The sequence below is a fragment of the Zosterops lateralis genome (genome assembly GCF_965231275.1).
Source record: "Zosterops lateralis genome assembly, chromosome: 4".
NCBI lineage: Eukaryota > Metazoa > Chordata > Aves > Passeriformes > Zosteropidae > Zosterops > Zosterops lateralis.
In genome coordinates this window covers 23,046,775-23,069,325 of record NC_139765.1, presented here as the reverse complement: position 1 = coordinate 23,069,325, position 22,551 = coordinate 23,046,775, and the positions used below count along the sequence as shown (strand labels likewise).

Sequence of the window (22,551 nt, the reverse complement as noted above, 5' to 3'; positions counted from 1 at the left end):
TATAAAGGAGGTATGGCAAACAGTGTTTCTCTGGGTTTTTTTTATGTACCGGATAGACAGGAATTCCCTTCTGGCTCCAGAGCCTTCCCAACCCAGGCTCAGCACCTGCCCTTCCTACTCATGTGCTCCTCAAAATTGGGGCTTAGCACCAGACAGAGCTTAGTGAAGGGGCCCAGGGCTTGCAGCCACTTGTCATGCTAAATGGGCCTTCTCCTCAAGATCTTCCCTGTCCTCTCTGTCCTGTTTCATTTAGGCCTAACCCCAATGTGCAGCAGTCAGCCCTGATCTGATCTGCTCCTTTTGCAAGCTGGGACCAGGAGGAGCAGAATCAGGGGTGAGAAACTGCCCAGCTGCTCCTAGGCAAGAACAGGCAGCATCCAGCTGTGCCACATCATTGCCTGACTGCTGTTCCCTTCTCTCTCTAATGCTTTGGGCTGTGGAGTGAGTCTTCACTTGAAGAAATGATGAGGCAATGTGAGCTGGTCACCAGCCATGGCATTATGTGCAGAGGGTGGCTGCAAAACTCTTGGTTTCCAGGAAAGTGGGTAAGGCAGACTGGACACATTTCTGGAAGACATCCGCTGTAGAGGAGTGGCAGCCACCATGAAAGGAGAGAGGTGAAAAAATCAGAAACAGGGATAGAGGCAAGGGAGGCTCAAAATGCAGAAATCAACATCAAGCACTTGAATGGAAAAAGAAAACTAATTCCCAGCTCAGTTGGCCTTCCTCTTTAGTTAGCCTCTGCGCAGAAAAAGGGATGTCCTTGGAGCTGAGCTCTAGCAAAGCATACAACAGCTTCAATGAGCATTAGAAATACCATGTCATCTGGGAATTAAGAGTGGGCAGGACAAAGCAAAAAGGAAAGATTTACGCAAACAGAAGTAGGGAACAGAAAAAGAAGAGAAATAAGGGAGAAATCATGGTTCTGCTTATGCACATCACAGCTCTGCAAGCTGACTGATGTTACCCGGCCCCACTGCACATTAGCTACAGCACTGGCTGGGGCCAAAACCCCCTTACTTTTGACACAGCTTCCAACACCATGCATAGGGACAAGTGAGGACACCAGAGGATTTTGTAGCCCATGCAGGGCTCAGGACAGCTACAAGTGCCATGACAACCTGTAATGGTTTCCCAGCTTTACTATGGAAGTCTGGGTGTCCCACAATGTCACAGCTTTCCCTAAAGTTCCCATCTTTCACCTTCTCTTAAGAAATTATAGGTGCAGATCTGCCTCACATTAAGAGTTACATATTCAGGATCCACATAGTGGATAAAATGCCACACATAATTAAAGAAAAGGAGGGCTGTTGCAGTAACTTAAAGTTTACTGTGAATATTGAGCTGGGATGATGGCAGGTCTCAGATATGGCTACAGGATTGTGGAGGTTGTGTTTGAGGAGTTCTGGGGGACTTGAACTCAGTTTAATGGATCTGAATGAGCGAGCTCATCTCTCACTGCCAACATAAAACCATCTCAGTGGGGATAAAGCATGGGCGTGATGATCCTGGAGGAAAGCAAAACCACTGTGATATGGTCAGAAAATGTGATGCAAATGGACACTTTTTTCTTGCTTCTCTAGCCCTTTTCTAGGGCTTCTTCTTGGTCTTGTCCAACAGCTCCTCTTAGAGGGGTCACATCTAGGGAATGGCCAGCTGTTGCCAAAATTTCCTCCTCCAGTAGCTCGTTCTGAACAGAGACCATGGCATCTTGTACCTGCCGAGTCCATGCTGTGGCATGACTGGCACCTTCATGGTCCCTCTTCCTGGTGTTCTCCTCTGGGACTTGGGTCACCTCAGGGTTGCCTCCGTAGAAAGCTCCTGTCCTGTTGGCAAAACCTCTTTTCACATTGACCATATGGACCTTCCTTCCAACTCTCTTCTTCTTCTTTTTCCTGATCTTGTCCTGGAAGAAGAGGCAGGTGAAGGCCTGCTTGAAATGCTTGCGGAAGTGCCTGGAGATGAGGGCATAGACAATGGGATTGAGGCACGAGTTGGTATAGGAAAGGCAATGGGAAGCCAGGCGGAAAGCATAAGTGGCCCGGTTGAAGGGAAAGTGGCCAAACCAGAAGCAGAGGATGACCAGGTGGTGGGGCAGCCAGCAGAGGCAGAACAGAATGGTGACTGTGACAATCATCTTGGTAACCTTACTCTTGGATTTCCGGGACTCTGAGATTCTTTCTATGGGGTCTACAGAAGTCCATAAGAACTTGATGGTCCTAGAGTATGCCAGGCTCACCACCGTCACAGGCAGCAGGTATCCAACTACAAACGTGAGGATGTCCACAACCTTTCGGCGCTGGTCCTCCCAGATGGGGACACAGATGGGCACGCCATGGTAATGGATTATCTGGTAGTAACTGAAGTAAGGCCCTGCGAAGAACAGTGACAGTGACCAGATTACCACAATGGCCACTCCTGCATTTCGGGATGTGCGGATATCCCGGGACTTCAGAGGATAGCGAATGGCCAGGTACCTAGACAGGAGGAGAGGGAGGAGAGACAAAACACAACAGGGATGAGATGAGGTATTTCTCCTGCCCTGTGGAGCTGCCATCTGCATATCCCTTTCCATGCAGCCACTCATCTCTTCCCTCTCAAACTTTTTGGGAGTGAAAGTCACAGTGAATTCACAGAAATATCACGGTATTTCAACAGAAGGTCTGGAATCTCTATCATCCACTCTGCTGTGCTAGCTCAGGAAGGGCAAGTAGTGTATATCTTGAACCAGGTAAGAGAAGGATAGAAGCAGGTTTATTCTGATCTGTATTTCTGCCCTGGGACTTTTGCTGTTCTTGCTTATACATGGTGGACTCCCCTCCTCCCCAAGTGAGCACCAGATAATTAGGCTGAGGGCTTGGCTTGGTACAGGGGGAGGGCATGGGGAGCTGGGGAGACTGGTTTTGCTGGCTCTGCCTCTGGGGAGACCTGACCTGCTTCTTAAAGGACACCCAACAGGGTATGTGTTGCGGATGGTGGAGACAGGAACGCAACATACACGTGCTGAAATTCACGTAGCAACGGCCAACATTTATTGATGGGCAGCCCTTATGTAGGGACTTCAAATTTCCCACTCATACACATGTGATTGGTTGAGGTCTTAGTACTGCCCAGCTCACTTGAGTAATGATATGTATGCATCCATGATTCATTAGGATTGGCTGGGGTCCCTTTGCGCTTGAATTCAGCCAATCACGTTCATACCTGGGGAGTTGTTTACCTCTAACTTCTAACAAACTAGGCTGGTCCAGTAGGTGTCTGTTAAGCCAAATTATCTGTGCAGCTACAGACCAGCTATTGCTGTCACAGGTAAGTAGTGGCCTTTCTCCCACCCTGAGCTCAAGAGTGGCAAACACAGTGTCCCTGAGCTGGAGAACTCAAAGGGAAGGGGACACTTACCTGTCAACAGAGACAGCAGTCAGGGTAAAGCTGCTGGCATACATGGTGAGGTAGATTAGGAAATGCACAGCTTTGCAGGCAAAGGCCCCAAAGAGCCACCCATCCAGGGTGTAAATGGTGGCCTGGAAAGGGACACAGCAGATGATGAAGCACAGGTCAGCCACAGCCAGGTTGAGGATGAAGAGGTTAGTGGTGGAGTACTTGACTTGGCCATTCCACAGCAGCACAGCCAGCACCAGCCCATTTCCCACAGTACCCACAAGGAAGATGAGGGAGAAGATGATGGGTACAATAATCCCTGCTGCTCGTAGCTTTGGGCTGTCAGAAGAGATGTTCAATCCCCCTGGCATCTTCCTGTCAGACTCCAGGGACCTGCACTGGGAGAAAGGGATAATAGGCTCCAAGGTGCCTGACCCCAGCTGTTGACACTCACATTTCTCCCAGAGATGCCAATCCCAACCAGCTGGTTAAATGATGCCACCAAGATCCTTGTGACATCACTGGAAAGAATGCTGTTGTGGTCATTCAGTGCACATCTGCCTGGCTTGAGCAGAGCTGAAGCGTCTTTCTCCTGCCTGGATTCACATTGCCACCAGAACATCTCCTGTGCCCCCAGCACTCTGGAGGATCTCTCCTGCCCTGCCACCTGGCCTCACCCACGTTTCCTCCTACATTCCCAAAGCTGCTAAACCCCTTGGGGTTGCTTGCTTTGGCAAGTCTAAATCCTGGCTAGTGTTCAATAGAGTTTAGCCACAGGGCCATGGGGTAGGAGGCTCCTCTGGGCTGCAAGTAGTCCCAGCACACTCAGCCCAGGATTGTGCCACCTCCAGCAGCAGGGACATGGATCACACCCCACAGCAGCAGCAGCACCCCAACACATTCCTCTCCCAAAGGAACTCCTTAAGCTAAGGCCACCTCCACTCTGGAGCTGGCTGCTCCTTGCTTCCTGAGCAGTAGTTACGCTCCATAGAGGAAAGGCAACTAAATGCATCTTTTCCTGATGCTGAGAGGTGGTCAAGGGCTGGATGGTGGCAGGTAGGTGAGGATGGGGAGGAGACCCTGGAGCTACCTGAAAAACAACATGATGATCATTGTGAAGGATCCTGTTATCACAGCTGAAGGTATTGTGATTTGCTGCAAAACTTCCTCCAGCCCTGAGTAACACTGTGCTCAGGCACGGAACATCAACAGCCTATCTCTGAATAAGCCTTCCTCTTGTTGTGCTATCATTAGAACAAATTGTCCTTCTCTGAGGAAAAACAGAGAAGGAAAGACACTGTTATCTAGCTACTGTTGACAAGCAATTAACTCGGTTTTTTGGGTCATGCAAGCTCCTTCCCTCCATGCTCCCCCATCCCTCAAGCTCATGCCACTTCTGCTTCCCAGCTTTTTTGTGTATCACACCAAGAGACTGTGACTGCCTCTCTGTCTTTGCTCCCCTCTGTCCTGCTGGTAGATACCCTCCAGCTTATGCAGCTTATCCATCTGGCCCCATAGGATCTCTTCACTGAAGCAGAGGAGCCCCGTCTCCTTCTGGGCATGCATAATGTACAAGGGTGTCTCTGTTCAGGGAGCCTGAGGGCCGCCTTTCAGCTTTGGAAGCCGGCACTCACCTTTTAGAGGAAGGGCCTGCAGCTTTGCCACTCGCTTAGGGGGAGACCTCCAGTCCAGCCCACGCAGTGGTAGCGGGAGGATGCAGACCACAGAAGAGTTTATCCAAGCGGCTCAGTCACCCCAGTCACTCCTGCTGGTGCTCTGCTGCCACTCCCCGCCCACCACCAGCTCTGCTCTCTCTCCTTCTGGAGCTCCTCTCCTCTCTGACTTCCCCTTTTCCCTCCCTCTGCTCTTGCTGCCGATCCATAGTTCTCTGTTGGTTTGGTTTTTTTTTTCCTTCTCTCTGAGGTTGGGTTTGGAGTTAACTCCTCTCTGCCCAGCTTTCCTGCAGGCTCAGCTGCTCCCTGCTCCTGCTGAGAAGAGGGGGCACAGAGAAAGCCCACTACTCTCTGGTGGAAAAGGGTGGATAGTGGGGGAAAGGATCTCTTGGACCTCAGCAGCCACCTCTTGATGCTGGGTGTTCAGGACATGCTGTCCAACAACTCCAGGGAATGTAAATATCCCACCACTGTGAGCCTTGTCCCTGCCCTGTCCCTCAAATATAGGGTCTTAAACCCACTGGAGGATGAGCAATTAATTTTTGCTACTAGCTGTTATTAATTAATAACAGCTGAGCAGATTGAGCCTCTCCCACAACGTCTGACCTAGGGAAGGAGGAAAAAGCAGGTTTTGGATTCCATCCAGTCCAGGTCTCCACCAGTACTGCAGTATGGGAGGGAGGACAAGACCTCCACGATAGCCACCTCCAGAGGTCCAGCTCCATCACAGATGCCTGGGACACATGGGGGCTGGCTGATTGCCAGGAGAGGACAGTGACCCACATAGCCTTCCTGTCCTGCCACTCTGCTGCCATGTCCAGCCTGGTGACAGGACCTGTACCCTGAGGACTTCCAGGTGGGCTGAGCGAAGCTTGGTGATCCTTACTCAGCAAGACTGAAAGGCCACCAGCTTCCCTTCACTGGGAAGGTTGTGAGTACCTCTTCCAATGGTGGAGCAGGATGCAGAGAAGGAGGCGCTGGCCCCTTCCGCTCCACATCAACTCAAATTATCCTCATTGGCTCAGTGGAAGGAGGGACCATGCGGCTTCTCCCCCCTCTCCCCACCTGCCTCTCTGGTGGGAAGGAGCGAGTTGTCCCCGCCAGCTCCCTATCAGTCGCTGTAACCAGGGAAAAGGGGAAGGCCGTGCCTCGGGACACGATGATAACCCAGGGGATGCGACAGAGTGCAAGACTGCAGCCGGGCACAGCCTGCCACAGTGCTGCTGGCCATGGAGGGACCACACCGCAGCTGCCTCCTCCTCCTCCTCTGCCTGCTCCCACCACCGGGCACCCCAGGCTCGCCGCCGCCTCTGGAGGAACCTCAGGAGCCGCTACTGCCACTGTCCAGCACCGCTGACCCCACCGCCCACCTGCTGCGCGGCCACCCCTCGGGCCCGGTGCGGCCCTACAGCCTGTCGCTGTTCCCCGAGGATTATCGCTACACCCCCAGGCCCCGGCACCTGCGCCCCGGGCGGCTGCGCCGGCTCCTGGGCTCGGCCTTCGACCCCTTCTGGATGGCGACCGAGGAGCCCCGCGGTCGCAACGGGAGCATCCTCAAGGAGAACCTGGAGTCCATGAGCAGGAACCTGGCTGAGGGTGCCGGGCGATATCACCGCAAGCTGTGGCGAGAGGTGGAGGGGCTGGAGCTGCCCACCCTGCTGCCCCCAGAGCGAGCGGAGGCTCTGGCCCGCCGCCTGCGGCAGTGGCTGGTGGAACGGGCCACCTGCCGCCTCACTGCCGCCTGGGTCGACTTGGGACCTGTCTTCTGGCCCCGCTGGGTGCGCCACACCACATGTGAGAGCGGCCCCCCCGGCTGCTCCTGGCCACCCGGCATGACCTGCCGGCCCGCACAGCTCACCCGCATCAAGCTGCTGGCCTGGCACTGCTGGACCCCGCAGCACCCCGGCCCCCCAAACTGCACCTGGCGGCAGATCCCCTACCCCGTCGTGGCCGCCTGCAAGTGCTCCTGCCGCTGAGGAGGCTACGGGGAGCTGAGGTACCTCCCGGTGCCTGTTCTTGCAGCCAAAAGGCCTGAAAAGGCAAACGTCTGCCTGCACTCGCCCTCGGAGCTGGACCCCCCAAACAGAAATAAACTTCCATGAAGGAACTGGGGATGGCTGTGGTCCTTCCTCTGTCTCGCCGAAACCCTCAGGTGGGGGGCGCAGCTGCTTCACCCTTCACGCACCAGTGCCGTGAGGCATTAGCACTAGCGGAGGCCCTGGTGCAGCATTTATCTCCAGCAAAGGATGAGGGATGGAAAAATTATGGCACTGAACAAGCAGGTTCAGACCCCGTTTGCACCAGCCCCAACCGGCTCAGTCCAAGCTGGGGCATCCCTGCCCTGGGTGGGGCTGCAGGCAGGGAGCCAGGGCAAGGGAATTCCAGCAGAGAAAGGGTAGAGGTGGGTAACTGCTCAGGGTGAAAACAGCAATGGGGAGAGGGGCTGGAGTGAATCAGTGGACAGTGGGGTAGTTTGGGACTGCAACAAGGCAGTCTGGTTGGGGGTGGGCCACAACCCAGGGCTGGAAGCATTTTTGGGGCTAGATGTGTATGAAAATGCAATGGGATAGGATAGTCCCCTACTTTGAGGTAAAATAGGTGAACTACATGGATCCCCCACCTATCCCACAGTGCAGAAGATGACAGCTCCAGACTCAGGACTGCCTGAGCAGGATACAGGGTATGAGGTAGGTCAGGGAGCCCAGGGTGGAAACTGCATCCTCAAGAAGTGGCATCTGCTTCTACATTCCACTCAGCAAAACCTCCTCTGCTTTCTGGGCTGAAGGCTGCCTAGAGCTGTAGATCAGACCAAGGCTGGAAGGCATTGAAGCAATAAAGAGCAGGAGGATTTGCCTCAATTTGATATTAACGTGATGCCTACAAGTCAATGAGTACGGCATTATCCATTACCAGTGTGCCATCATCTGACCCTCCTGCCTTCCCAGGACTCCAGCACTCCACAGTCTGTTCCCCAGACAGCTCCACAGTCTGCTGCTGAGCTTGGCCTTGAAGCAGCCAGAGTGCAGGAAGTTGGCTGCCAAGGGACCTGAGAGATACGGAGGTGAGAGGGTCAGTGTGTCTGGTGAGAAGAGGAGCAGAAGGGCAAGCCCAGGTGTGCATGCAAAAACAATTGTGAGCATCACAGGAGGGAGGCTGCTGCTGCTGCTGGTCTGGCCTGCAACTGAGCAGAGAGACATCTGTAGGGCTGCTCTGCCAATGAGGAGGACTTGAAAGCTGGAGCAGGGTAAAATTGCTCAGGTCGTCTGTCCCGAGTGGAGTGGAGTCATCAGCAGGGCTTCCAGGGCTGCAGAAGGCCAGGAGAGAGGTGGAAACCAGGGATGGGGACCAGCAGGAGAGAAACATGAGGGAAGGCCAGTACAGGTGTGCAATGGAGGTCTGCAGGTAGGGGAAGCAAGGGGTGCACATGCATTGGACTCAAACCAGCAGTGATTCAGTTCAGGGTCTCAACCTCCCCATACCTGAACCCAATCTTGCTGAACTTTCATCTCTTCCAGGTTGCACCAGGGGCCTGAGAGCCATCTCCCTGCCTTCCCCACACCAAAATACTGCCTGTTGAAAAGGGTTTGCAGCGCTGTGGGGGCCTGGTGCCACAGAAAGGTAACTCTCTATCATAGTTTATCAGCAAGCTGAGCTCAGGGCTTGCAGAGATGGAAAATTAAACAAAATAAGCACACAGTTACATTACCAGCTGTTCTAAAAGGGTTTGGTTGGAGTCCTGTCAAACCCACAGGACACATTTCTCCTGTCCTTTGCATCCTTGTAAAGCCCTAAAATCCTGTATTAACACCTGTATTTGACTACAGTTGCTCTGGCTCAAGCCAGACATTATTGCCCTGCAGTTTGCTCCCTGACAGCCCAGCAACACATAAGGACTTCAGGTCTTTGCTGATATGACCCAGTGCTCCAGCACCCAAGCACAGCACACTGCATTTCAGCTAGAATCTGTCCCTGGCTGCAGCTACTCATTCAGCACATGACAGGACACAATTTCTGATCTGGAGCAAAACCAATACAAACAACGCAATCCTAATCAGGTCCCACTTGTGCCTTTTTGAATGCTGAAATACTACACCACAGCTTGGAGGAACAAATCCAGAGATCCCTGCCACATGGAAGAAAATTAAAGGTTTCTGACACCTGCTCTTCCCCTGGCCTCAGTCAGATGCAGATCCTCTCACCACACTGCTGGCCTCTGCCACCTCAGCTTGCCTGCTGCCTGATGGCCTTTCTGGGGCAAGATGTCTTTCCCAAGGCAGGTTTGGGACCACTGAAGAAATTGGCAAAGCCTTTTAGCTGAGGGCCAAGCAAGCCTCACGTCTAACACCTGAAAGTGAGAAGGAGAGAAAGGAGCACTGGAGCTTTAGCTGGCCCATGTCCTCTTTCCCTAACCAGGTGCTGGTGGCACACGTTGAAAAGGGCTTGGGAAACACCCCTGCCTCAGTGGAGAACTGCAGCAGTCAGATCTGCCAGGGTGATGCTGCTTGACCCACAGAACAACACAGAAGAAGCAGGCAACTTCAGGCACATCAGCAATGCTGTATTTCTATCAGCAGAAGACAGCAGGAATTGCAGTGCTTCAGCATCTGGACTGAGGCTTCAGGGAAAACACAGCACAGTGTCTGGTCACAGCATGAGAGGATGGGGATGGGGTGCAGCTCCTGGATGAGGAAACAGGAGGCAGACAAATATCCACTGCACTGCAGGACACCTTTAATGACACTTTTAAGTGCTGGTTGCCAATACTATTGCCAGCACGCCGCAACAGCCAGCTGGCTGACTTGTGATGCAGGCTGTGATGCCTTGAGGAATGGTCTTGCTTTTGGCAGTGTGCTGTTTACGCCTTTTTCCCCATCAGAGGCACTTGGTTGTCAGCAGGGATGGTGCCGAGGAGGTGTTTTCTAGCCCCTCAAGACAGCTCCGTGCTTCCGCCCCACCTCAGTGAAGGCCTCCACGCAGCAGTCGATGTCCTCGTCACTGTGCACGGCTGAGATCTGGACCCGAATGCGCGCCTTCCCCTTGGGGACCACGGGGTAGCTGAAGCCAATGACATAAATGCCTGGGGAGGAAACAGAGTCAGAGCTGGCTGGGATGGAGGCAGGCTGAGGTGTACTGGGTGACAGAAAGGTTCCCCTCCCAATAACCACTTCCAGCCTTCAGGGTTTTCAAGAGCCATCTGCTCCCAAGCATGGAAATGAGGTTAAGGGTCAGCAATGGGGAGTCCAGCATAGCAGGTCAAGAGTATCAATGTAAATCCCCTCCCTAGCAGAGAAAGAAGGTGCAGCCAGCAACGTCTGGGGGAGACCATGAGGACATTTGCAGCTGGAGAGTGGAGGAGTATTGGATTTCATGTAGGAACATCCTCTAAAGAAGGGTTTGTGGTGGCACCACTGCCAAATGCTCCTTCCCTCAGGGAATGTGCTTGCATACTGAGTTCCCTCCCCAGATCACCTCTGTTGAGCATGTCCTCTGCCATCACTGATGCCAGTCGAGCATCCCCCAGCATGACTGGACAGATGGGGTGGTCTTTCCCTGAGATGGTGAAGCCAGCTGCCGCCATCTTACTTCTGAACCTGGTGAAGGGAACAAGACGAGTAAAAACGTCAACAACCCTGTCCTTGGAGATCACTGCCTTTCTTTCCCCTGGGAACCCTGGCCACTGACAACCGGGTAAGATCTTTTCTTCATTGGATTTTTGCTCCATTGTTTATCTTCTGTGCAGGGAACTGATCTCTCCTCTCGGAGTGACCTCCTGCCATGTCGTGCTCAGCATAATGGGACTGCAGATCCTTGAGTGGACAGTGTGCCCCACTCACAGAGCAGCCAGATGTGACACATCTGCCTGACACAGACAAGCACATCCTGGAGCTTCCCCTGAGCTCTGACTTGCAAACTGTCTTCACAGCTAAGGGGGTAAGGGGGGGTGAATAAATTACAGACAACTCACTCCTAACAAAGCTGCCCCTGCTCTCACCCCAATACGGCCCCTCACCGTTGGGTTTTGGCAGCCATAGACTGCGCAATGGCATTGCTCTCCATGAGAAGGTCCAGGGCCTTGGATGCACAGCCCACCACAGCAGGGGGCAGGCTGTTGGAGAAGAGGTATGGGCGAGAACGCTGGCGGAGCAGATCAATAAGGAGTTTGGGACCTGTTGTGTACCCGCCTGCAGACAGAGGAGAGAGAATTGGACAAGGCAGCCCAAGGTGACCTGTTTAGAGTGAGGCTTCTTGATAAAGCCAACCTGCACCTACAGGAGGAATTTTAGGTAGAAACCAGGCCTAAAAATCACAGCTGATGCTTTTGACCAAGAGTTTCTACCTTAAAGGCAAATGCATGAGAAAGATGACAGTGTAAGAAGCACACAGCGGGATCTCCCTTAATCCTGCAGCAACATCACAAACCAAGCCTCATGCCACCAGTGGAAAAGGATAACATGCATTTGTTACCCTATCATTAGGCAGAGGAAGGAAACATAAGACTGATGCTCTAGAGCTCTTTAGGCCATGCAGAACCCTGGACAGGAAAATGCCTTCACCTGCAGCTCCTCCAAGAGCTTTTCCCAGGGTAGAATTGATGATGGTGACTTTGTCCATCACTCCCAGGAGCTCATCAGTACCCCTATAGAAAAAGGAATGTCACATTATCAGCTGTGCCAGCACACAGCAGGGAACCTACCAGATACCTCAAGGGAAACGAAGCACTGTCAGCCAGGTGTCTGGCATCCCTCCTTCTAGATAAGGAGGAATAGCCCCTTGAGATAATTCAACCCAAGTGTTGACCTTCCTCTCCTGCAGAAAGCCTAAGCTGGGACCTCACAAAGTAAGAGCATGAGTTTTTCATCCCTTAGAGGTGGGAAAGTGCTCAAACTTCCCACACAGAAGTTTAATAGTCCAAGAAAGCACCTGCCAGGAGAGGTAGTGCCCAGATGAGATGGCTACCCCATCCATTACCAACTGAGAAGCAGCTGTCACTTAGAGATGGATCACTGCTAAAGTATCTTCTTTCAATCCAGAAGTGAGGTGCAAAGCCTTTAAGGAGTCTCTACACAAAACCACATTGGTCACCAGCCCTTTGGCCTTGCTTCAGAGTTAGTCAGGGTAGGAGGAGGAAACAGGGCTGAAGCAGTCACTTACCGCCCAGAGGGTCCCAAGAATCCTGTGGCATGGCATTCATCAATGAAGACCAGGGCATCGTACTTCTGAGCCAGCTGGCAGATTTCCCTCAGGGGTGCAATATCACCGTCCATGGAGAAGGCACCATCAGTGGCCACCAGCCGCAGTCGATGTTTCTATTTGGAAGGGAAAGGCACCGCTGGGATGAAGATGTCACCCTGAGGGGCTGGCAATGGGATACACTCAAACTCCTGTACAGAGAGGATGTACCTAACTGAGATGGGAGGGATTTGCATCACAACCAGCTGCTTTGCCACCTTGCCTATCCATGCCTGTTGGCAAAAACAATGCCTATTGCATGGGAAAAGGCAGAGCTCATCTTCCAGGACTTGTAACTGCACAGGCAGCACAGCTAAGCAAGTGCCCTGGGGTTGAGGTGAGAACAGACCTCCATACCTGTGCTTCCTTCAGCTTGGCCTCCAGGTCCTGCATGTCCATGTGCTTGTAGCGGTACTTGTTGGCCTTGCACAGACGGATCCCATCAATGATGGAAGCATGGTTCAGCTCATCTGACAGCACTGCATCCTCTGGGGTCAGCAGGGCCTGGCCGTGCCAAACAGAAAGAAACATCCCTCGCTCTGGATACCACCTCACTGAGATCTCCCAGCCTCCCTCAGAACATAGAAGGCTATGATTGATTCCAGCTGCCACATCTCTCCAGACACTGCTAAACTTTAAATTTTCTTTCCAGTCACCTTATCTCCTGATTTCTTTATGCCAGGCTCTTGCCTGTAGCTTCTGAGCTCAAAACCTCCCCCCCCCCCCCATTCCTAATATGCCTGTGAGATTACCCCTTCCCCTCACCTACACTTTAAGGGAGACTACAGACCACTGCAGAAATGGGAGCCCTCCCCAAGAGCTGTAGCTGGCTGGAGACAGCAGAGATGAGGGTGGTTAAACACCTCTGCATGGCTTCCCTAGTGCAAGGGTCCCAAGTCAGGGCTCTTCACCACCAGCCACTACCATCTTTTCTGGTGCACAGAGCTCACAGAAGAGCCTTTGGAAGGCATGACAGCCACTTTGCTGTCACCTCCCTCCTCCATGCACAACACAAGGGAAGCCTCATGAACCTCAAAGATACCAGCGTTGGCATCAAAACAGCTGGCATAGAGAATGGCATCTTCTCGCTGGTGGAAACGTGCGATTTTCTCCTCCAGGTCCTTGTGTATGCTCTAAACAGAAGAGAGGTGCAGGAGTCAACAGTGAGGGAGCACAAGTTCTTGCTTGCCCATTGCTATTAAATGCTGACTTGAAAGAGGAGACGACCAGGTTTTATCCAGAAAAGGTATGTGGGTGTGGGAGGAGTTACTTGTGTTCAGCAAATGCAACCCTAAAGTATGATTATGGGTTTGGATGCCAAAAGCTCAGCAGAGAGACTCCAAGCTCCCCATGCACAAGGGAGAAGCTCTGCTTGTTTTTTGCACTTAACCAGGCAGGACTCAAAAAAGGCTCCAGCAGGAATAAATTGGGCTGGGTCTGATGGAGCCACTTCAAATCAGGATCACTGTAATTTTGACCCACAAGAGAGGGAAAAAGTCATCAATTTCCCGAATTCAGAGAGATGTTCAGTTTCTTTGCTCTCAGGTGTTGTAATGGTTTAAATTGGCATATTTCCAGATGCTTGGCTAGTGGGGACTTGGCAGGCTCTTTTTCTCATCGGGCCACGTATAGCTTAGCACTGTGCACGCATGTCGAGTGGGAGTGCCCACAGGGGAGTCCCTGCAAAAGACCCGCGGGGAAGGGGGTCTGCGCTGCTCAGTACCTGGGTACCGCAGATAAAGCGGACGGAGCTGAGCCCGGCGCCGAATTTCTCCAGGGCCTCCACAGCGGCACGAATCACCTCGGGGTGGCTGGAGAGCCCCAAGTAGTTATTGGCGCAGAAGTTGATGATGCCTGCGGGAACAGAGAGAGAGAAGCAGGGGCATGGCACCGGGGGAAGGCACCAAGAGCCCTCCTCTCCGCCGCCTCCCGCACGCACCGGCGCCACCGCCCGCCAAGCGGAGATGGGGACCCTGTCGGGAGGCGATGACGCGCTCGCTCTTCCAGGTTCCGGCGCCTCGGATGTCCTCCAGCTCGCTCTCCAGCCGCCGCCGGAGCTGCGCCGCCGCCGCTCTCGACGCGGCCCGGGGAGCGCCAGCCCCGCCGCCCCGCAGGGTCCGCACCGCCGCCACCCTCCACATCCCGGCGCTCCGCCACGCACATGGGAGGCGGACCCTGCTGCCCAATCGCCGCTAATTAATCACGGGTTAATTACTGACCAATGCCCATTGGCCGCCGGGGTACCGCCCCCCGCTGGGCGGGGCGGGCACTGGGACAGCTCTGGCGGATGGAAGGGCTTCGGCTCCTCCTTTAGGAGGCAGTCGGAATGTTTGGAGGAGAGGTCTGTTCCGAGAGGTTTAGGCACCGCAGAGCCAGGCGATATGTGATGCCCAGAGTCTGAGGGATTTTGGGGGAACGCCATCCGTGAGATTAGGAACTGTAATGGGGTCATGTATTAGAGTCTGAGGGATTTCATAGCAACAGGGCATCATGGACCTCAAGGATCAACAAGCCCAGGAGCATTAGATAGATGCCTCTGCCTAGGGATTTGGGGTCCTCGGCACAGGTGACTTGGATCCTTGCAGCTAGGTGGTTTATGGGTACCCACCACTGGGGAAAATTAACCATGGGTCTGTAGTATGTGGGTGCATCCAGTTGAGGTGACCAATAATCTGTTGGACAGAGAGGTTTAGGATTTACCAGGGAAAAATTAGAATACCCAGATCCAAGGGATTTGAGCACCTCTGGCCAAATATGTTTGTAAACTGTAGGCTCAGTGGCTTTAGACACAAAGGGTCATAGAATTATAGAATGGTTTGAGTTCAAATGCATCTTAAAAAAATCATCTAGTTCCAAGCTCCCTGTCATGGTCTGGGACACCTTCTACTAGACCAGGTTGCTCAGAGTCTCATAAAAACTCAGCTGGAGTATTTTTAGGGATAGGGCATCCACAACCTCTCTGGGCAACCTGTACTGTCTGGATTAGGTATCTCCTTCCTCTACTATAGCTGACTGGGGAATTCTGTGGCCAGTAGTGGTTTAGACCACTCATTCCAGGGGAATTAGGTACCTGCCTCTTGAAAGGTGTTCAAGGTCTTCAGTCTAGGTGTTCTGGGAGCCTGTGATCCAAGGGTCTTAGGAACAAGAGCCCACAGGGCTCTTACTGCATCCAGGCCAAGGATTTCAGTACCCTGAAGTACTGAATTTGGAATTCTTAATGGTTAAAGGATTCAGGCACCATTCTCCCAACTAATTTAGGAAGAATAGACTGAAGGATTTGGGAGCCATTGGAGAGGGTGAAGACCATGGGCTTACGAGATTTAGGCACAGCAAGTCCAAGGGCACTGGGCACCCAGAGCCCCTGGGATTTCAGAGCTCCTGGCCAGGTGTTTAGGGACCCTGATGATCAAGGAGCTTATCTGTCTCTAGCCAAGAGGGATCAGGCAGCCCCTGCCTGAGGCTCAGGCCCTGCTGAGCAGTGAGGCCAGCCCACAGGCTCCCTGCCAGCCCTGGCTGTTAGGATCACCCAGCCCAGCCGAAGGGAGGGGTTCTGGCAAGGGCCAGGCAGGCCCTGGAGTCGTGCCAGCCCCCACTGGGCACAAAGCCAGAGCCCCCGCGTCACAGCAGGTCTGAGCCCAGCAGTTCTGCCCCACCCTGCCCTGGCTGCCCACCATAGCCCGCCTGCAAAGCTGTCAACTGCCTCAGGATGTTCCTCCCTAGGGAGCAAAGCTGCTTATGGCTGTTCTCCCCACAATGACCCCACTTCCCACTTCATGAACACCTTCAACTCCTTGAAAGCCAATGTGGACAGACTCTGGCCCAGCTTCACTTCCTCTGTCCCATCCCTGCCCCAAAAGTCCCTGCCACCACCCAGCTGTGCTGAGGCAGCTCTGCAAGCAGCTCCAAGAGCAGCCCCGGTTATCTCCAGCACCAGCTGGACTTCACGCCCAGCAGCCCAACATTCCTTACTTCATCCCCATGGTGGGCATCTGCAGCAGTGGATGAGGGAATGGGGACCCCTTTTCCTCTTCCAGGGAAGGCCAGGGCTTTCGCAGCCATATGTTCCAGCTTCCTCACCAATGTCTTTGCCTGGCCCCAGCAAATATGTAAGACCCCCAGGAGTTTGGGCAGGACCAGGAATTGAAATCCTGTGTGACTCCAACAGACACATAGTCACCATCACTCCCAACACACACCAAGCAGTCCAGTGTTAATAAAACCAACAGACACACACATAAGAAATTTCTGAGACATCAGAATAAAAACCCAGACCAGTAACACTTCAAAATGTTTTTTTTTCATTCAACTGCCTTGTTTTAGCTATTTCAATTCAAGAATAGAGCAATTCTTTATAAAATGCAGTAGAAAGGAGTAAAAATAAAGGCAACGGCTATTTACAGAACCAATGGGGAGAGTACCGAAACGCCTCTAGACTTCTCACTTCTTAGGCGATTTCCGGGCACCGGACTTGGCTCTGGATTTTGACCGCTTTGCCTTCTTGGGTTTGGATGCCTTCAGGGACTTGGCCTTAACAGTCTTTGGCTTCTTGGCTTTCTTCGGGCTCCTTGACTTCTTCCTGGCCTTCCTGGCAGCAGATTTGGGCTTCTTGGCTGGGGACTTGGCTTTCCTGGACCTAGCTGGCTTCCGAGGTGAAGTGGATCTTCTGGCTGCCTTCTTCCTCTTCTTGGAAGGAGACCTCTTCGCCTTGCTGGCCTTGGCTAGGCGGAAAGAGCCAGAGGCACCAACTCCTTTGGTCTGCTTGAGGACTCCAGTGGCCAGCAGGCGCCGAATGGCCAGCCTGATCTGGACGTCGGCATTCTGGCCCACCTTGTAGTGGCTCTTCACGTACTTCTGGATGGACTGCCGGGATGAGCCGCCGCGGCTCTTGTCGGCCCGAATGGCTGCCGTGATCATGTCTGAGTACGCAGGGTGGGCTGCCGGCCGCCGCGCCGACCGGGCCCGCTTGAGCTTGGCGGCCGAAGCCGGTGGCAGTGGAATCGGGCTGTCGCTCATGGCGAGTGCTTCGTCCCGCGGTGCCCCGCTATGCCCTCACGGTTGGAAGCGTGGCCCGCCCGGCCTGGGACCCCCGCCCCTGGGCGGGGAGAGGCTGGGAGGGGAGCGGTGGGTGGGTGAAGCCGCAGCAGAGCCAGTGCCGCTCTGCCGCCGGGTGCCCCCGCTGGTGCCTCTCTGGCCGCACCCGCCGAGGGCTCCCTTTAAAGCCGCGGTGCGGACCGCGGGGAGGACTGCCCCACGCGCGCCACCCGCCGCCCGTGTCCCCGCGTGTCCCCTGCCACACCCTGACCCGACCCACCGGGAAGGACAGGGAGGGACAGTGCGGGGGACGCTGTGGAGTAAATAAGAGTACTGGGGAGAACACATGGTGGGGACACAAGGAGGGACTCCGGTGGGGATCAGTGGAGGACAATGAAGAGCGAGGACTTGTAAGGGACATTTAGTGGGGCATCTTAGCTACAAGGTACATTTGGAAGGGTATTGTGTAGGGACAAAGAAGGACATTGGAGGGGACATTGGGGACACTGGTAAGACAGGGACAGGCATGTCAAGGATATTTAGAGCAACATCAAGAGATGCAGAGGAATGCTCAGGGAGGACACGGGGTTAGGGAGGGACATTTAGGGGCAACACAAGGTACCACATGCTGGAAAAATATCAGGGGACAAGGAAAGGCACTGTGGAAGATATTAGGGGGTCAGAAGGAACACTAGAGAAAACACTGGGCACGGCATCAAGGAGAAAAGGGGGAGCACTGGGCACAAGTCAGCTCAGCAGCAATACCCCATTGCCAAGTGCTGCTACTCCCTCTTCTGCCCCTTTGCTCTCCACCAGGTGCTTTAGGAACACCAGCTCAGCCCTTGCACATGGATGGCAAGGGGTTACAAATAATAGGCTGTCCTCCTGTTTTGGGGGACATGGACAACTCTTAGTGAGGGGACAGAGCAGGGACATAGTGGCAATCTGCCATCCTTTCCCTGCTGGGTGAGCAGCCGGCTGTTCCTGGGAGATTAAATATAGCCACTATCATCATCTTGCCTGTAGGATTTAGATGATGTTTTCCCCTTATTTTTTAAAACCACAAGTGTGCGGCCACCTCATGCCCACCAACATGCCATGCTGGGCTCAGAGGTGAACCAAACCTCCCAGTGCTTCAGTATAGCATTAAAAAACACAGTGAGCACCTCTCAATAACCTCTGTGTGCCCAGAGTGTCCAGGGCCATGAAAACCACCAGCCAAGGACACACAGAAGTATGCATCAATAAAACATCAATATAGATACATAAATACAAATTAAAATACAGAAATTGAAATAATAGAAATAGTAGAAATTGAGATAATAGAAATAGAATCATAGGATTGTTTGAGTTTGAAGGGACCTTAAAGACCATCCAGTTCCAATTTCCCTCCCATAGGCAAGCACACCTTCCACTAGACTGACTTGCTCAGAGCCGTATCAAGCCTGGCCTTAAACACTTTCAGGGACAAGGCATGCACAATTTCTCTGGGCAACCTGTTCCAGTGCCTCATCACACTCACATTAAAGAATTTCTTCCTAATATCTAATCTAAACTTGCCCTCTTTGTTTAGAGCCATTCTGCCTTTTTCCATCACTACATTTAAATAGAAATAGAAATTTTGATAGCTGCTCCTGTATTATGTGAAGACCTGGTCTGGAAGAAGACACTCTGGAAGAAGACATGCTTTCCCACAGATGGAAGAACCAAGTGCATTTCCCTGAGCCTTCCTCCCTGATGGAGTTTCTTCACATGCTCTATTCCATTTGGGGAATGGGAAAGGTTCTCAGCACCTGCAAACCTTTTGATTTAATTAAGAGCAAACTGCTCCTAATTGTGAAGAGGAATAACCACCCTCCTGCCTCCCTTGGGGTTTGCTTTTAAGACCTAATAAATAAATGGCTTTGCATCCCATATGGAGCACACAGGCAGGGAGCTCTGGTGGACTCTGTAAGAATACGTTGACCAGCCAAAGGACCCCTCATTTTTCCTATCTGGGAATGAACTGCTGGCACTGGCTGCCTGCACGTAGGCAAACAGGCACACAGATAAGGCACCATCTGCTTTTATTTACATCCAAGTTTATAACCGTCATGAGTGGCTTGCCCATACACCAGGCTCTGAGGGGAGACAAGGAAGTTTAGGGGGGGGAGTTAGGAATTGGCCCCCAGAGCTGGCACAGCACCACAGGCTGCCTGCAGAGCCTCCAGCCCTAAAACCCAGGCAGCAATTATCAATCCAGTGCAGTGATGGGGAGGCAAAGGCAGTGGGGGGGGGGAAAGGTGGCAGGGAGGGACACGGCAGATGCTTTACCTAACTTTGGCCACCTTAGGAGCCTTATCTGTACCGTTCACCTGGGCAGCTCCTGCAGCCGATCTGGGCTGCTCATCTTCCTCTGGCAGGTTCCACTGATAGCACACAAACATGCTCTCCCCCGTGCATGGGGGTTCTGGCCCTTTCATACAGACTGGATCCCTAATTTAACCAGTCAAATTAAGGGGAAGACGCCGTGCCCCAAGCAACTCACTGGAGGGAAGGCATACAGGTGGTCACAACTCATCAGGCTGCTGTTGGCTTTGCACATGGGGGGTAACCTGGTCAAGGCAAACCCCCAAGCATCCCACTTGATATTGGAATGCACCCCTTGAACCTTGCACTGTTTTGACAATGCATCTTTAACATGAACTGTTTAGCACTAAGAGAATGAGAGAATTTTCCAGCCCCTGGCAAAATGGCAGGCCTGGAGGTAGAAGGCAGCCCTGCTGCCTCTGGGAAGTGGGTCCAGCGCTTCTGGCACCTCACTGCAGGCAGCACAGGGTACTCATCCAGAAGAAAGAGTTTTTCCCATGCAAACACATGCCACCGTGGCCATGTTGGGTTCATGCCTGTATTTTTGGCCATAGGAACCTGCCACCATGCTCAGGATGGGGTGGGTTACCACCTGCACCTACTTTTCTCCTCCAGAATTGCTACCCAACTGCTCCTAGCCTCCTGAGCCTCCCCTTTCTGGCATTATTCTGCAGAGATTGGGAAATCCCACATCTCCAACAAACCCCAGAAGACAGAGCCTGGTAGAAAAATTCTCTCTGTAATCCTGTTTACCTTCTCCTCCCTGCCTGCACTGAGTTCAAGCAGACCCCATGGGGATTTACACATTTTCAGCTGCAGATTTCATCTTAAATGGTCAAACCATGTCCACTGTGGATGTGCTATGGATCCACCATGTAACAGCCCCTGCCTTGTAGGGGCAGGATAGCTGTTCATAGGCCTTTGACAGCACCAGGGCACTTCTGGCAATTAATGTCAGAGATATCATTTCATTTTACCCAGTTTCCATTTCAGAGAGACTCAAAATCCCCAGCAGCGGGACTTGGTCTTGGTGGTACTCGGATCCAAGTGCTTCTGTGTGTTTTTGAAAGCAAAACAGGGAAACCAGTTGAAGTTCCAGCTGTGCTCATCAGAGTTTCAGCTCTGAGTCCTCAGTGTGCAGTGCAGTGTGGTCAGCCTTGGCAATTGCTAGGGGCAGAGCAGATTTGAAAGATACAAATAAATGGCAAAGGGGCATCACCCCTGACTGCTGGACTGATTACCACTGTTTTAAAATATTTATGGCCTGTTTTTTAAGGGCAAGTTCCTTATGTGAACTGGGATGCTGGCTCCCATACAACCACAATGCTGTACAGCTGTGGGTTTTCCCTGTGCTTGAGGCTGGGATGTTTCTCACAGCCACAATCCAGCTGCAAGCAAGCGTATGGGGTACAACCATCACTTTGGGATGTTTTTTGGGCTCTGCCAGACATCACGCCTGTCACCCTGTGGGCATTTTGGTCATCTCCTCTCCTGGCCACTCTTCCTCTACCCAGCTCCTCTGCTCCCAGGAGATAAGGAAGTGGAGACGATGGGGTGACATTATCACCCCAACGCAGGCGAGACAGGGTCTGCCTGATTAGCGCTGTGCCAATTTTGGAGGCAGTGTCCCCCATCACCTCGGGAAGAGGGGATGATCCTACCCTGCCAGGGGCTGATCTGCAGCCACAGAGACTCAAGGAGGGGCAGCTCCACCACATGTCAGGGGCACACACATTTTGTCTTTGCTTACGCCACACATTTATCAGGCTGAGCAGCCCTCATCTGAAAGGCAGAAAAAACCAAAACACCACTCCAACAAACCAACCCAAACACAAGATACCAAACTCTTAGGGGAAGGAAGATAAGTGAGCAGGGTGCTGAGTACTGTGCAGAAAGCTGTGTGCAGTTCACCCCTTGCTTACCCTCTGCGTACCCCCAGTGCCCCAGTTTTGGAAGTTTTCTCCCCCAGGAGTAGGTACAACTATGCAGACTGTTGTTTGAGTGGTTACTTTTTCTAAAAAACACATATGCCCTGCAACATTGTGCCCTGAACAATTTTTCCCCCTCCTATTTCAGCTCCTATAAATTCCCATGGGAAGACCAAGCACTGCAGCCTGAAAACAACTGCCCTGAGCTGTTCTTTCAACCCTTGCCATCCCAGCCCCCAAATGCCAAATGCTCATCCCATTCCAAACTTGATGGCAACAGCCATGGCCTGCCGGGAGGCAGAGGAAAAAGCCTGGACCTTGGGCAGCACAGGGACAGAAGGGTTTCTAGGCCAGAGGCAGGAGGTCAAAAACCATCAACAGCAAGCCCTGGTGCTTGACAGGTGTAGTAGGGAGCTGAGCTCATTGCTTGGACTCTTGCACCATCTACAGGGTTGCCCAAAGGCCTTGTGCACGACTAAAATCTGCAAACTAATTTTACCAGAATTTGTGACTAACAAAGTGATCTGTGTTACCTAAGGAAAGTAGTCCCTGCAGCCCTTCCCAAGGGAAGGGCAGACCTGCACCCTCTTGCCCTAGGGGATGCCAATACCATGGCAAAGTGATCACATCCTGAGCAAGAGTGCCACCCTAATACCCCTCATTTTAGCTGCCACCACATTCTTACACCCTGCTTCCATTCCCAGGTTTCACTGTACTCCAGTCTCTCAGCCAACACATCTGTCACCTCCATCCAAGTATCCTCCTTGACCCCTTAGTCTTTCCTTCTTCAGATGCTGCCTTCAGTCCCAGCATGTGACTACAATTAGAACTCTTCCATAATCGCCAGCACTCTCTCTGTAGAACAGCTTCTACTTCTATTGGGATGGGGCTGAATGAGTAGTAGTCACCCCCAGGTCCTCTATCCTGACAAAAAAAGCAACATGCTTCACACAAAAAACAGG

General features: G+C 52.8%; 4 protein-coding genes across 4 annotated transcripts; 1 reads left to right on the top strand and 3 right to left on the bottom strand.

Annotated features, from left to right (window-relative positions):
• Positions 1-1,335: 1,335 nt before the first annotated feature.
• Positions 1,336-4,440, bottom strand: GALR3 (galanin receptor 3). The gene is made up of 2 exons (XM_083860704.1): positions 3,400-4,440; positions 1,336-2,477 (listed from the first exon to the last, which is right to left on the bottom strand). The coding sequence occupies exons 1-2, from the start codon at positions 3,747-3,749 to the stop codon at positions 1,580-1,582; spliced, it is 1,248 nt and encodes a 415-aa protein (XP_083716830.1). The 5' UTR covers positions 3,750-4,440; the 3' UTR covers positions 1,336-1,579.
• A 1,755-nt stretch (positions 4,441-6,195) lies between these two features.
• Positions 6,196-7,027, top strand: LOC310909097 (noggin-like; the record flags this gene model as incomplete). The annotated part of the gene is made up of 1 exon (XM_083860661.1): positions 6,196-7,027. Exon 1 carries the CDS (start codon positions 6,281-6,283, stop codon positions 7,025-7,027), a length of 747 nt encoding a protein of 248 aa, XP_083716787.1. The 5' UTR covers positions 6,196-6,280.
• A 2,735-nt stretch (positions 7,028-9,762) lies between these two features.
• Positions 9,763-14,459, bottom strand: GCAT (glycine C-acetyltransferase). Its single transcript, XM_083859128.1, has 9 exons — positions 14,221-14,459; positions 14,005-14,135; positions 13,313-13,414; positions 12,639-12,785; positions 12,204-12,358; positions 11,606-11,688; positions 11,062-11,233; positions 10,521-10,642; positions 9,763-10,128 (listed from the first exon to the last, which is right to left on the bottom strand). The coding sequence occupies exons 1-9, from the start codon at positions 14,420-14,422 to the stop codon at positions 9,971-9,973; spliced, it is 1,272 nt and encodes a 423-aa protein (XP_083715254.1). The 5' UTR covers positions 14,423-14,459; the 3' UTR covers positions 9,763-9,970.
• A 2,097-nt stretch (positions 14,460-16,556) lies between these two features.
• H1-0 (H1.0 linker histone) lies at positions 16,557-17,482 on the bottom strand. The gene has a single exon (XM_083859129.1). The coding sequence runs from the start codon at positions 17,292-17,294 to the stop codon at positions 16,719-16,721; it is 576 nt and encodes a 191-aa protein (XP_083715255.1). The 5' UTR covers positions 17,295-17,482; the 3' UTR covers positions 16,557-16,718.
• Between the last annotated feature and the right edge of the window lie 5,069 nt (positions 17,483-22,551).

Coding starts and splice junctions, on each gene's coding strand:
- GCAT (XM_083859128.1), bottom strand. CDS start 14,422: ATGTGGAGGGTGGCGGCGGTGCGGACCCTGCGGGGCGGCGGGGCTGGC. Junction 13,415..14,004: donor GCTTTATCTGCGGTACCCAG/GTACTGAGCAGC, acceptor TCTTCTGTTTAG/AGCATACACAAGGACCTGGA. Junction 11,234..11,605: donor AGCTCTTGGAGGAGCTGCAG/GTGAAGGCATTT, acceptor CTCTGTCTGCAG/GCGGGTACACAACAGGTCCC.
- GALR3 (XM_083860704.1), bottom strand. CDS start 3,749: ATGCCAGGGGGATTGAACATCTCTTCTGACAGCCCAAAGCTACGAGCA. Junction 2,478..3,399: donor ACTGCTGTCTCTGTTGACAG/GTAAGTGTCCCC, acceptor CCTCCTGTCTAG/GTACCTGGCCATTCGCTATC.
- H1-0 (XM_083859129.1), bottom strand. CDS start 17,294: ATGAGCGACAGCCCGATTCCACTGCCACCGGCTTCGGCCGCCAAGCTC.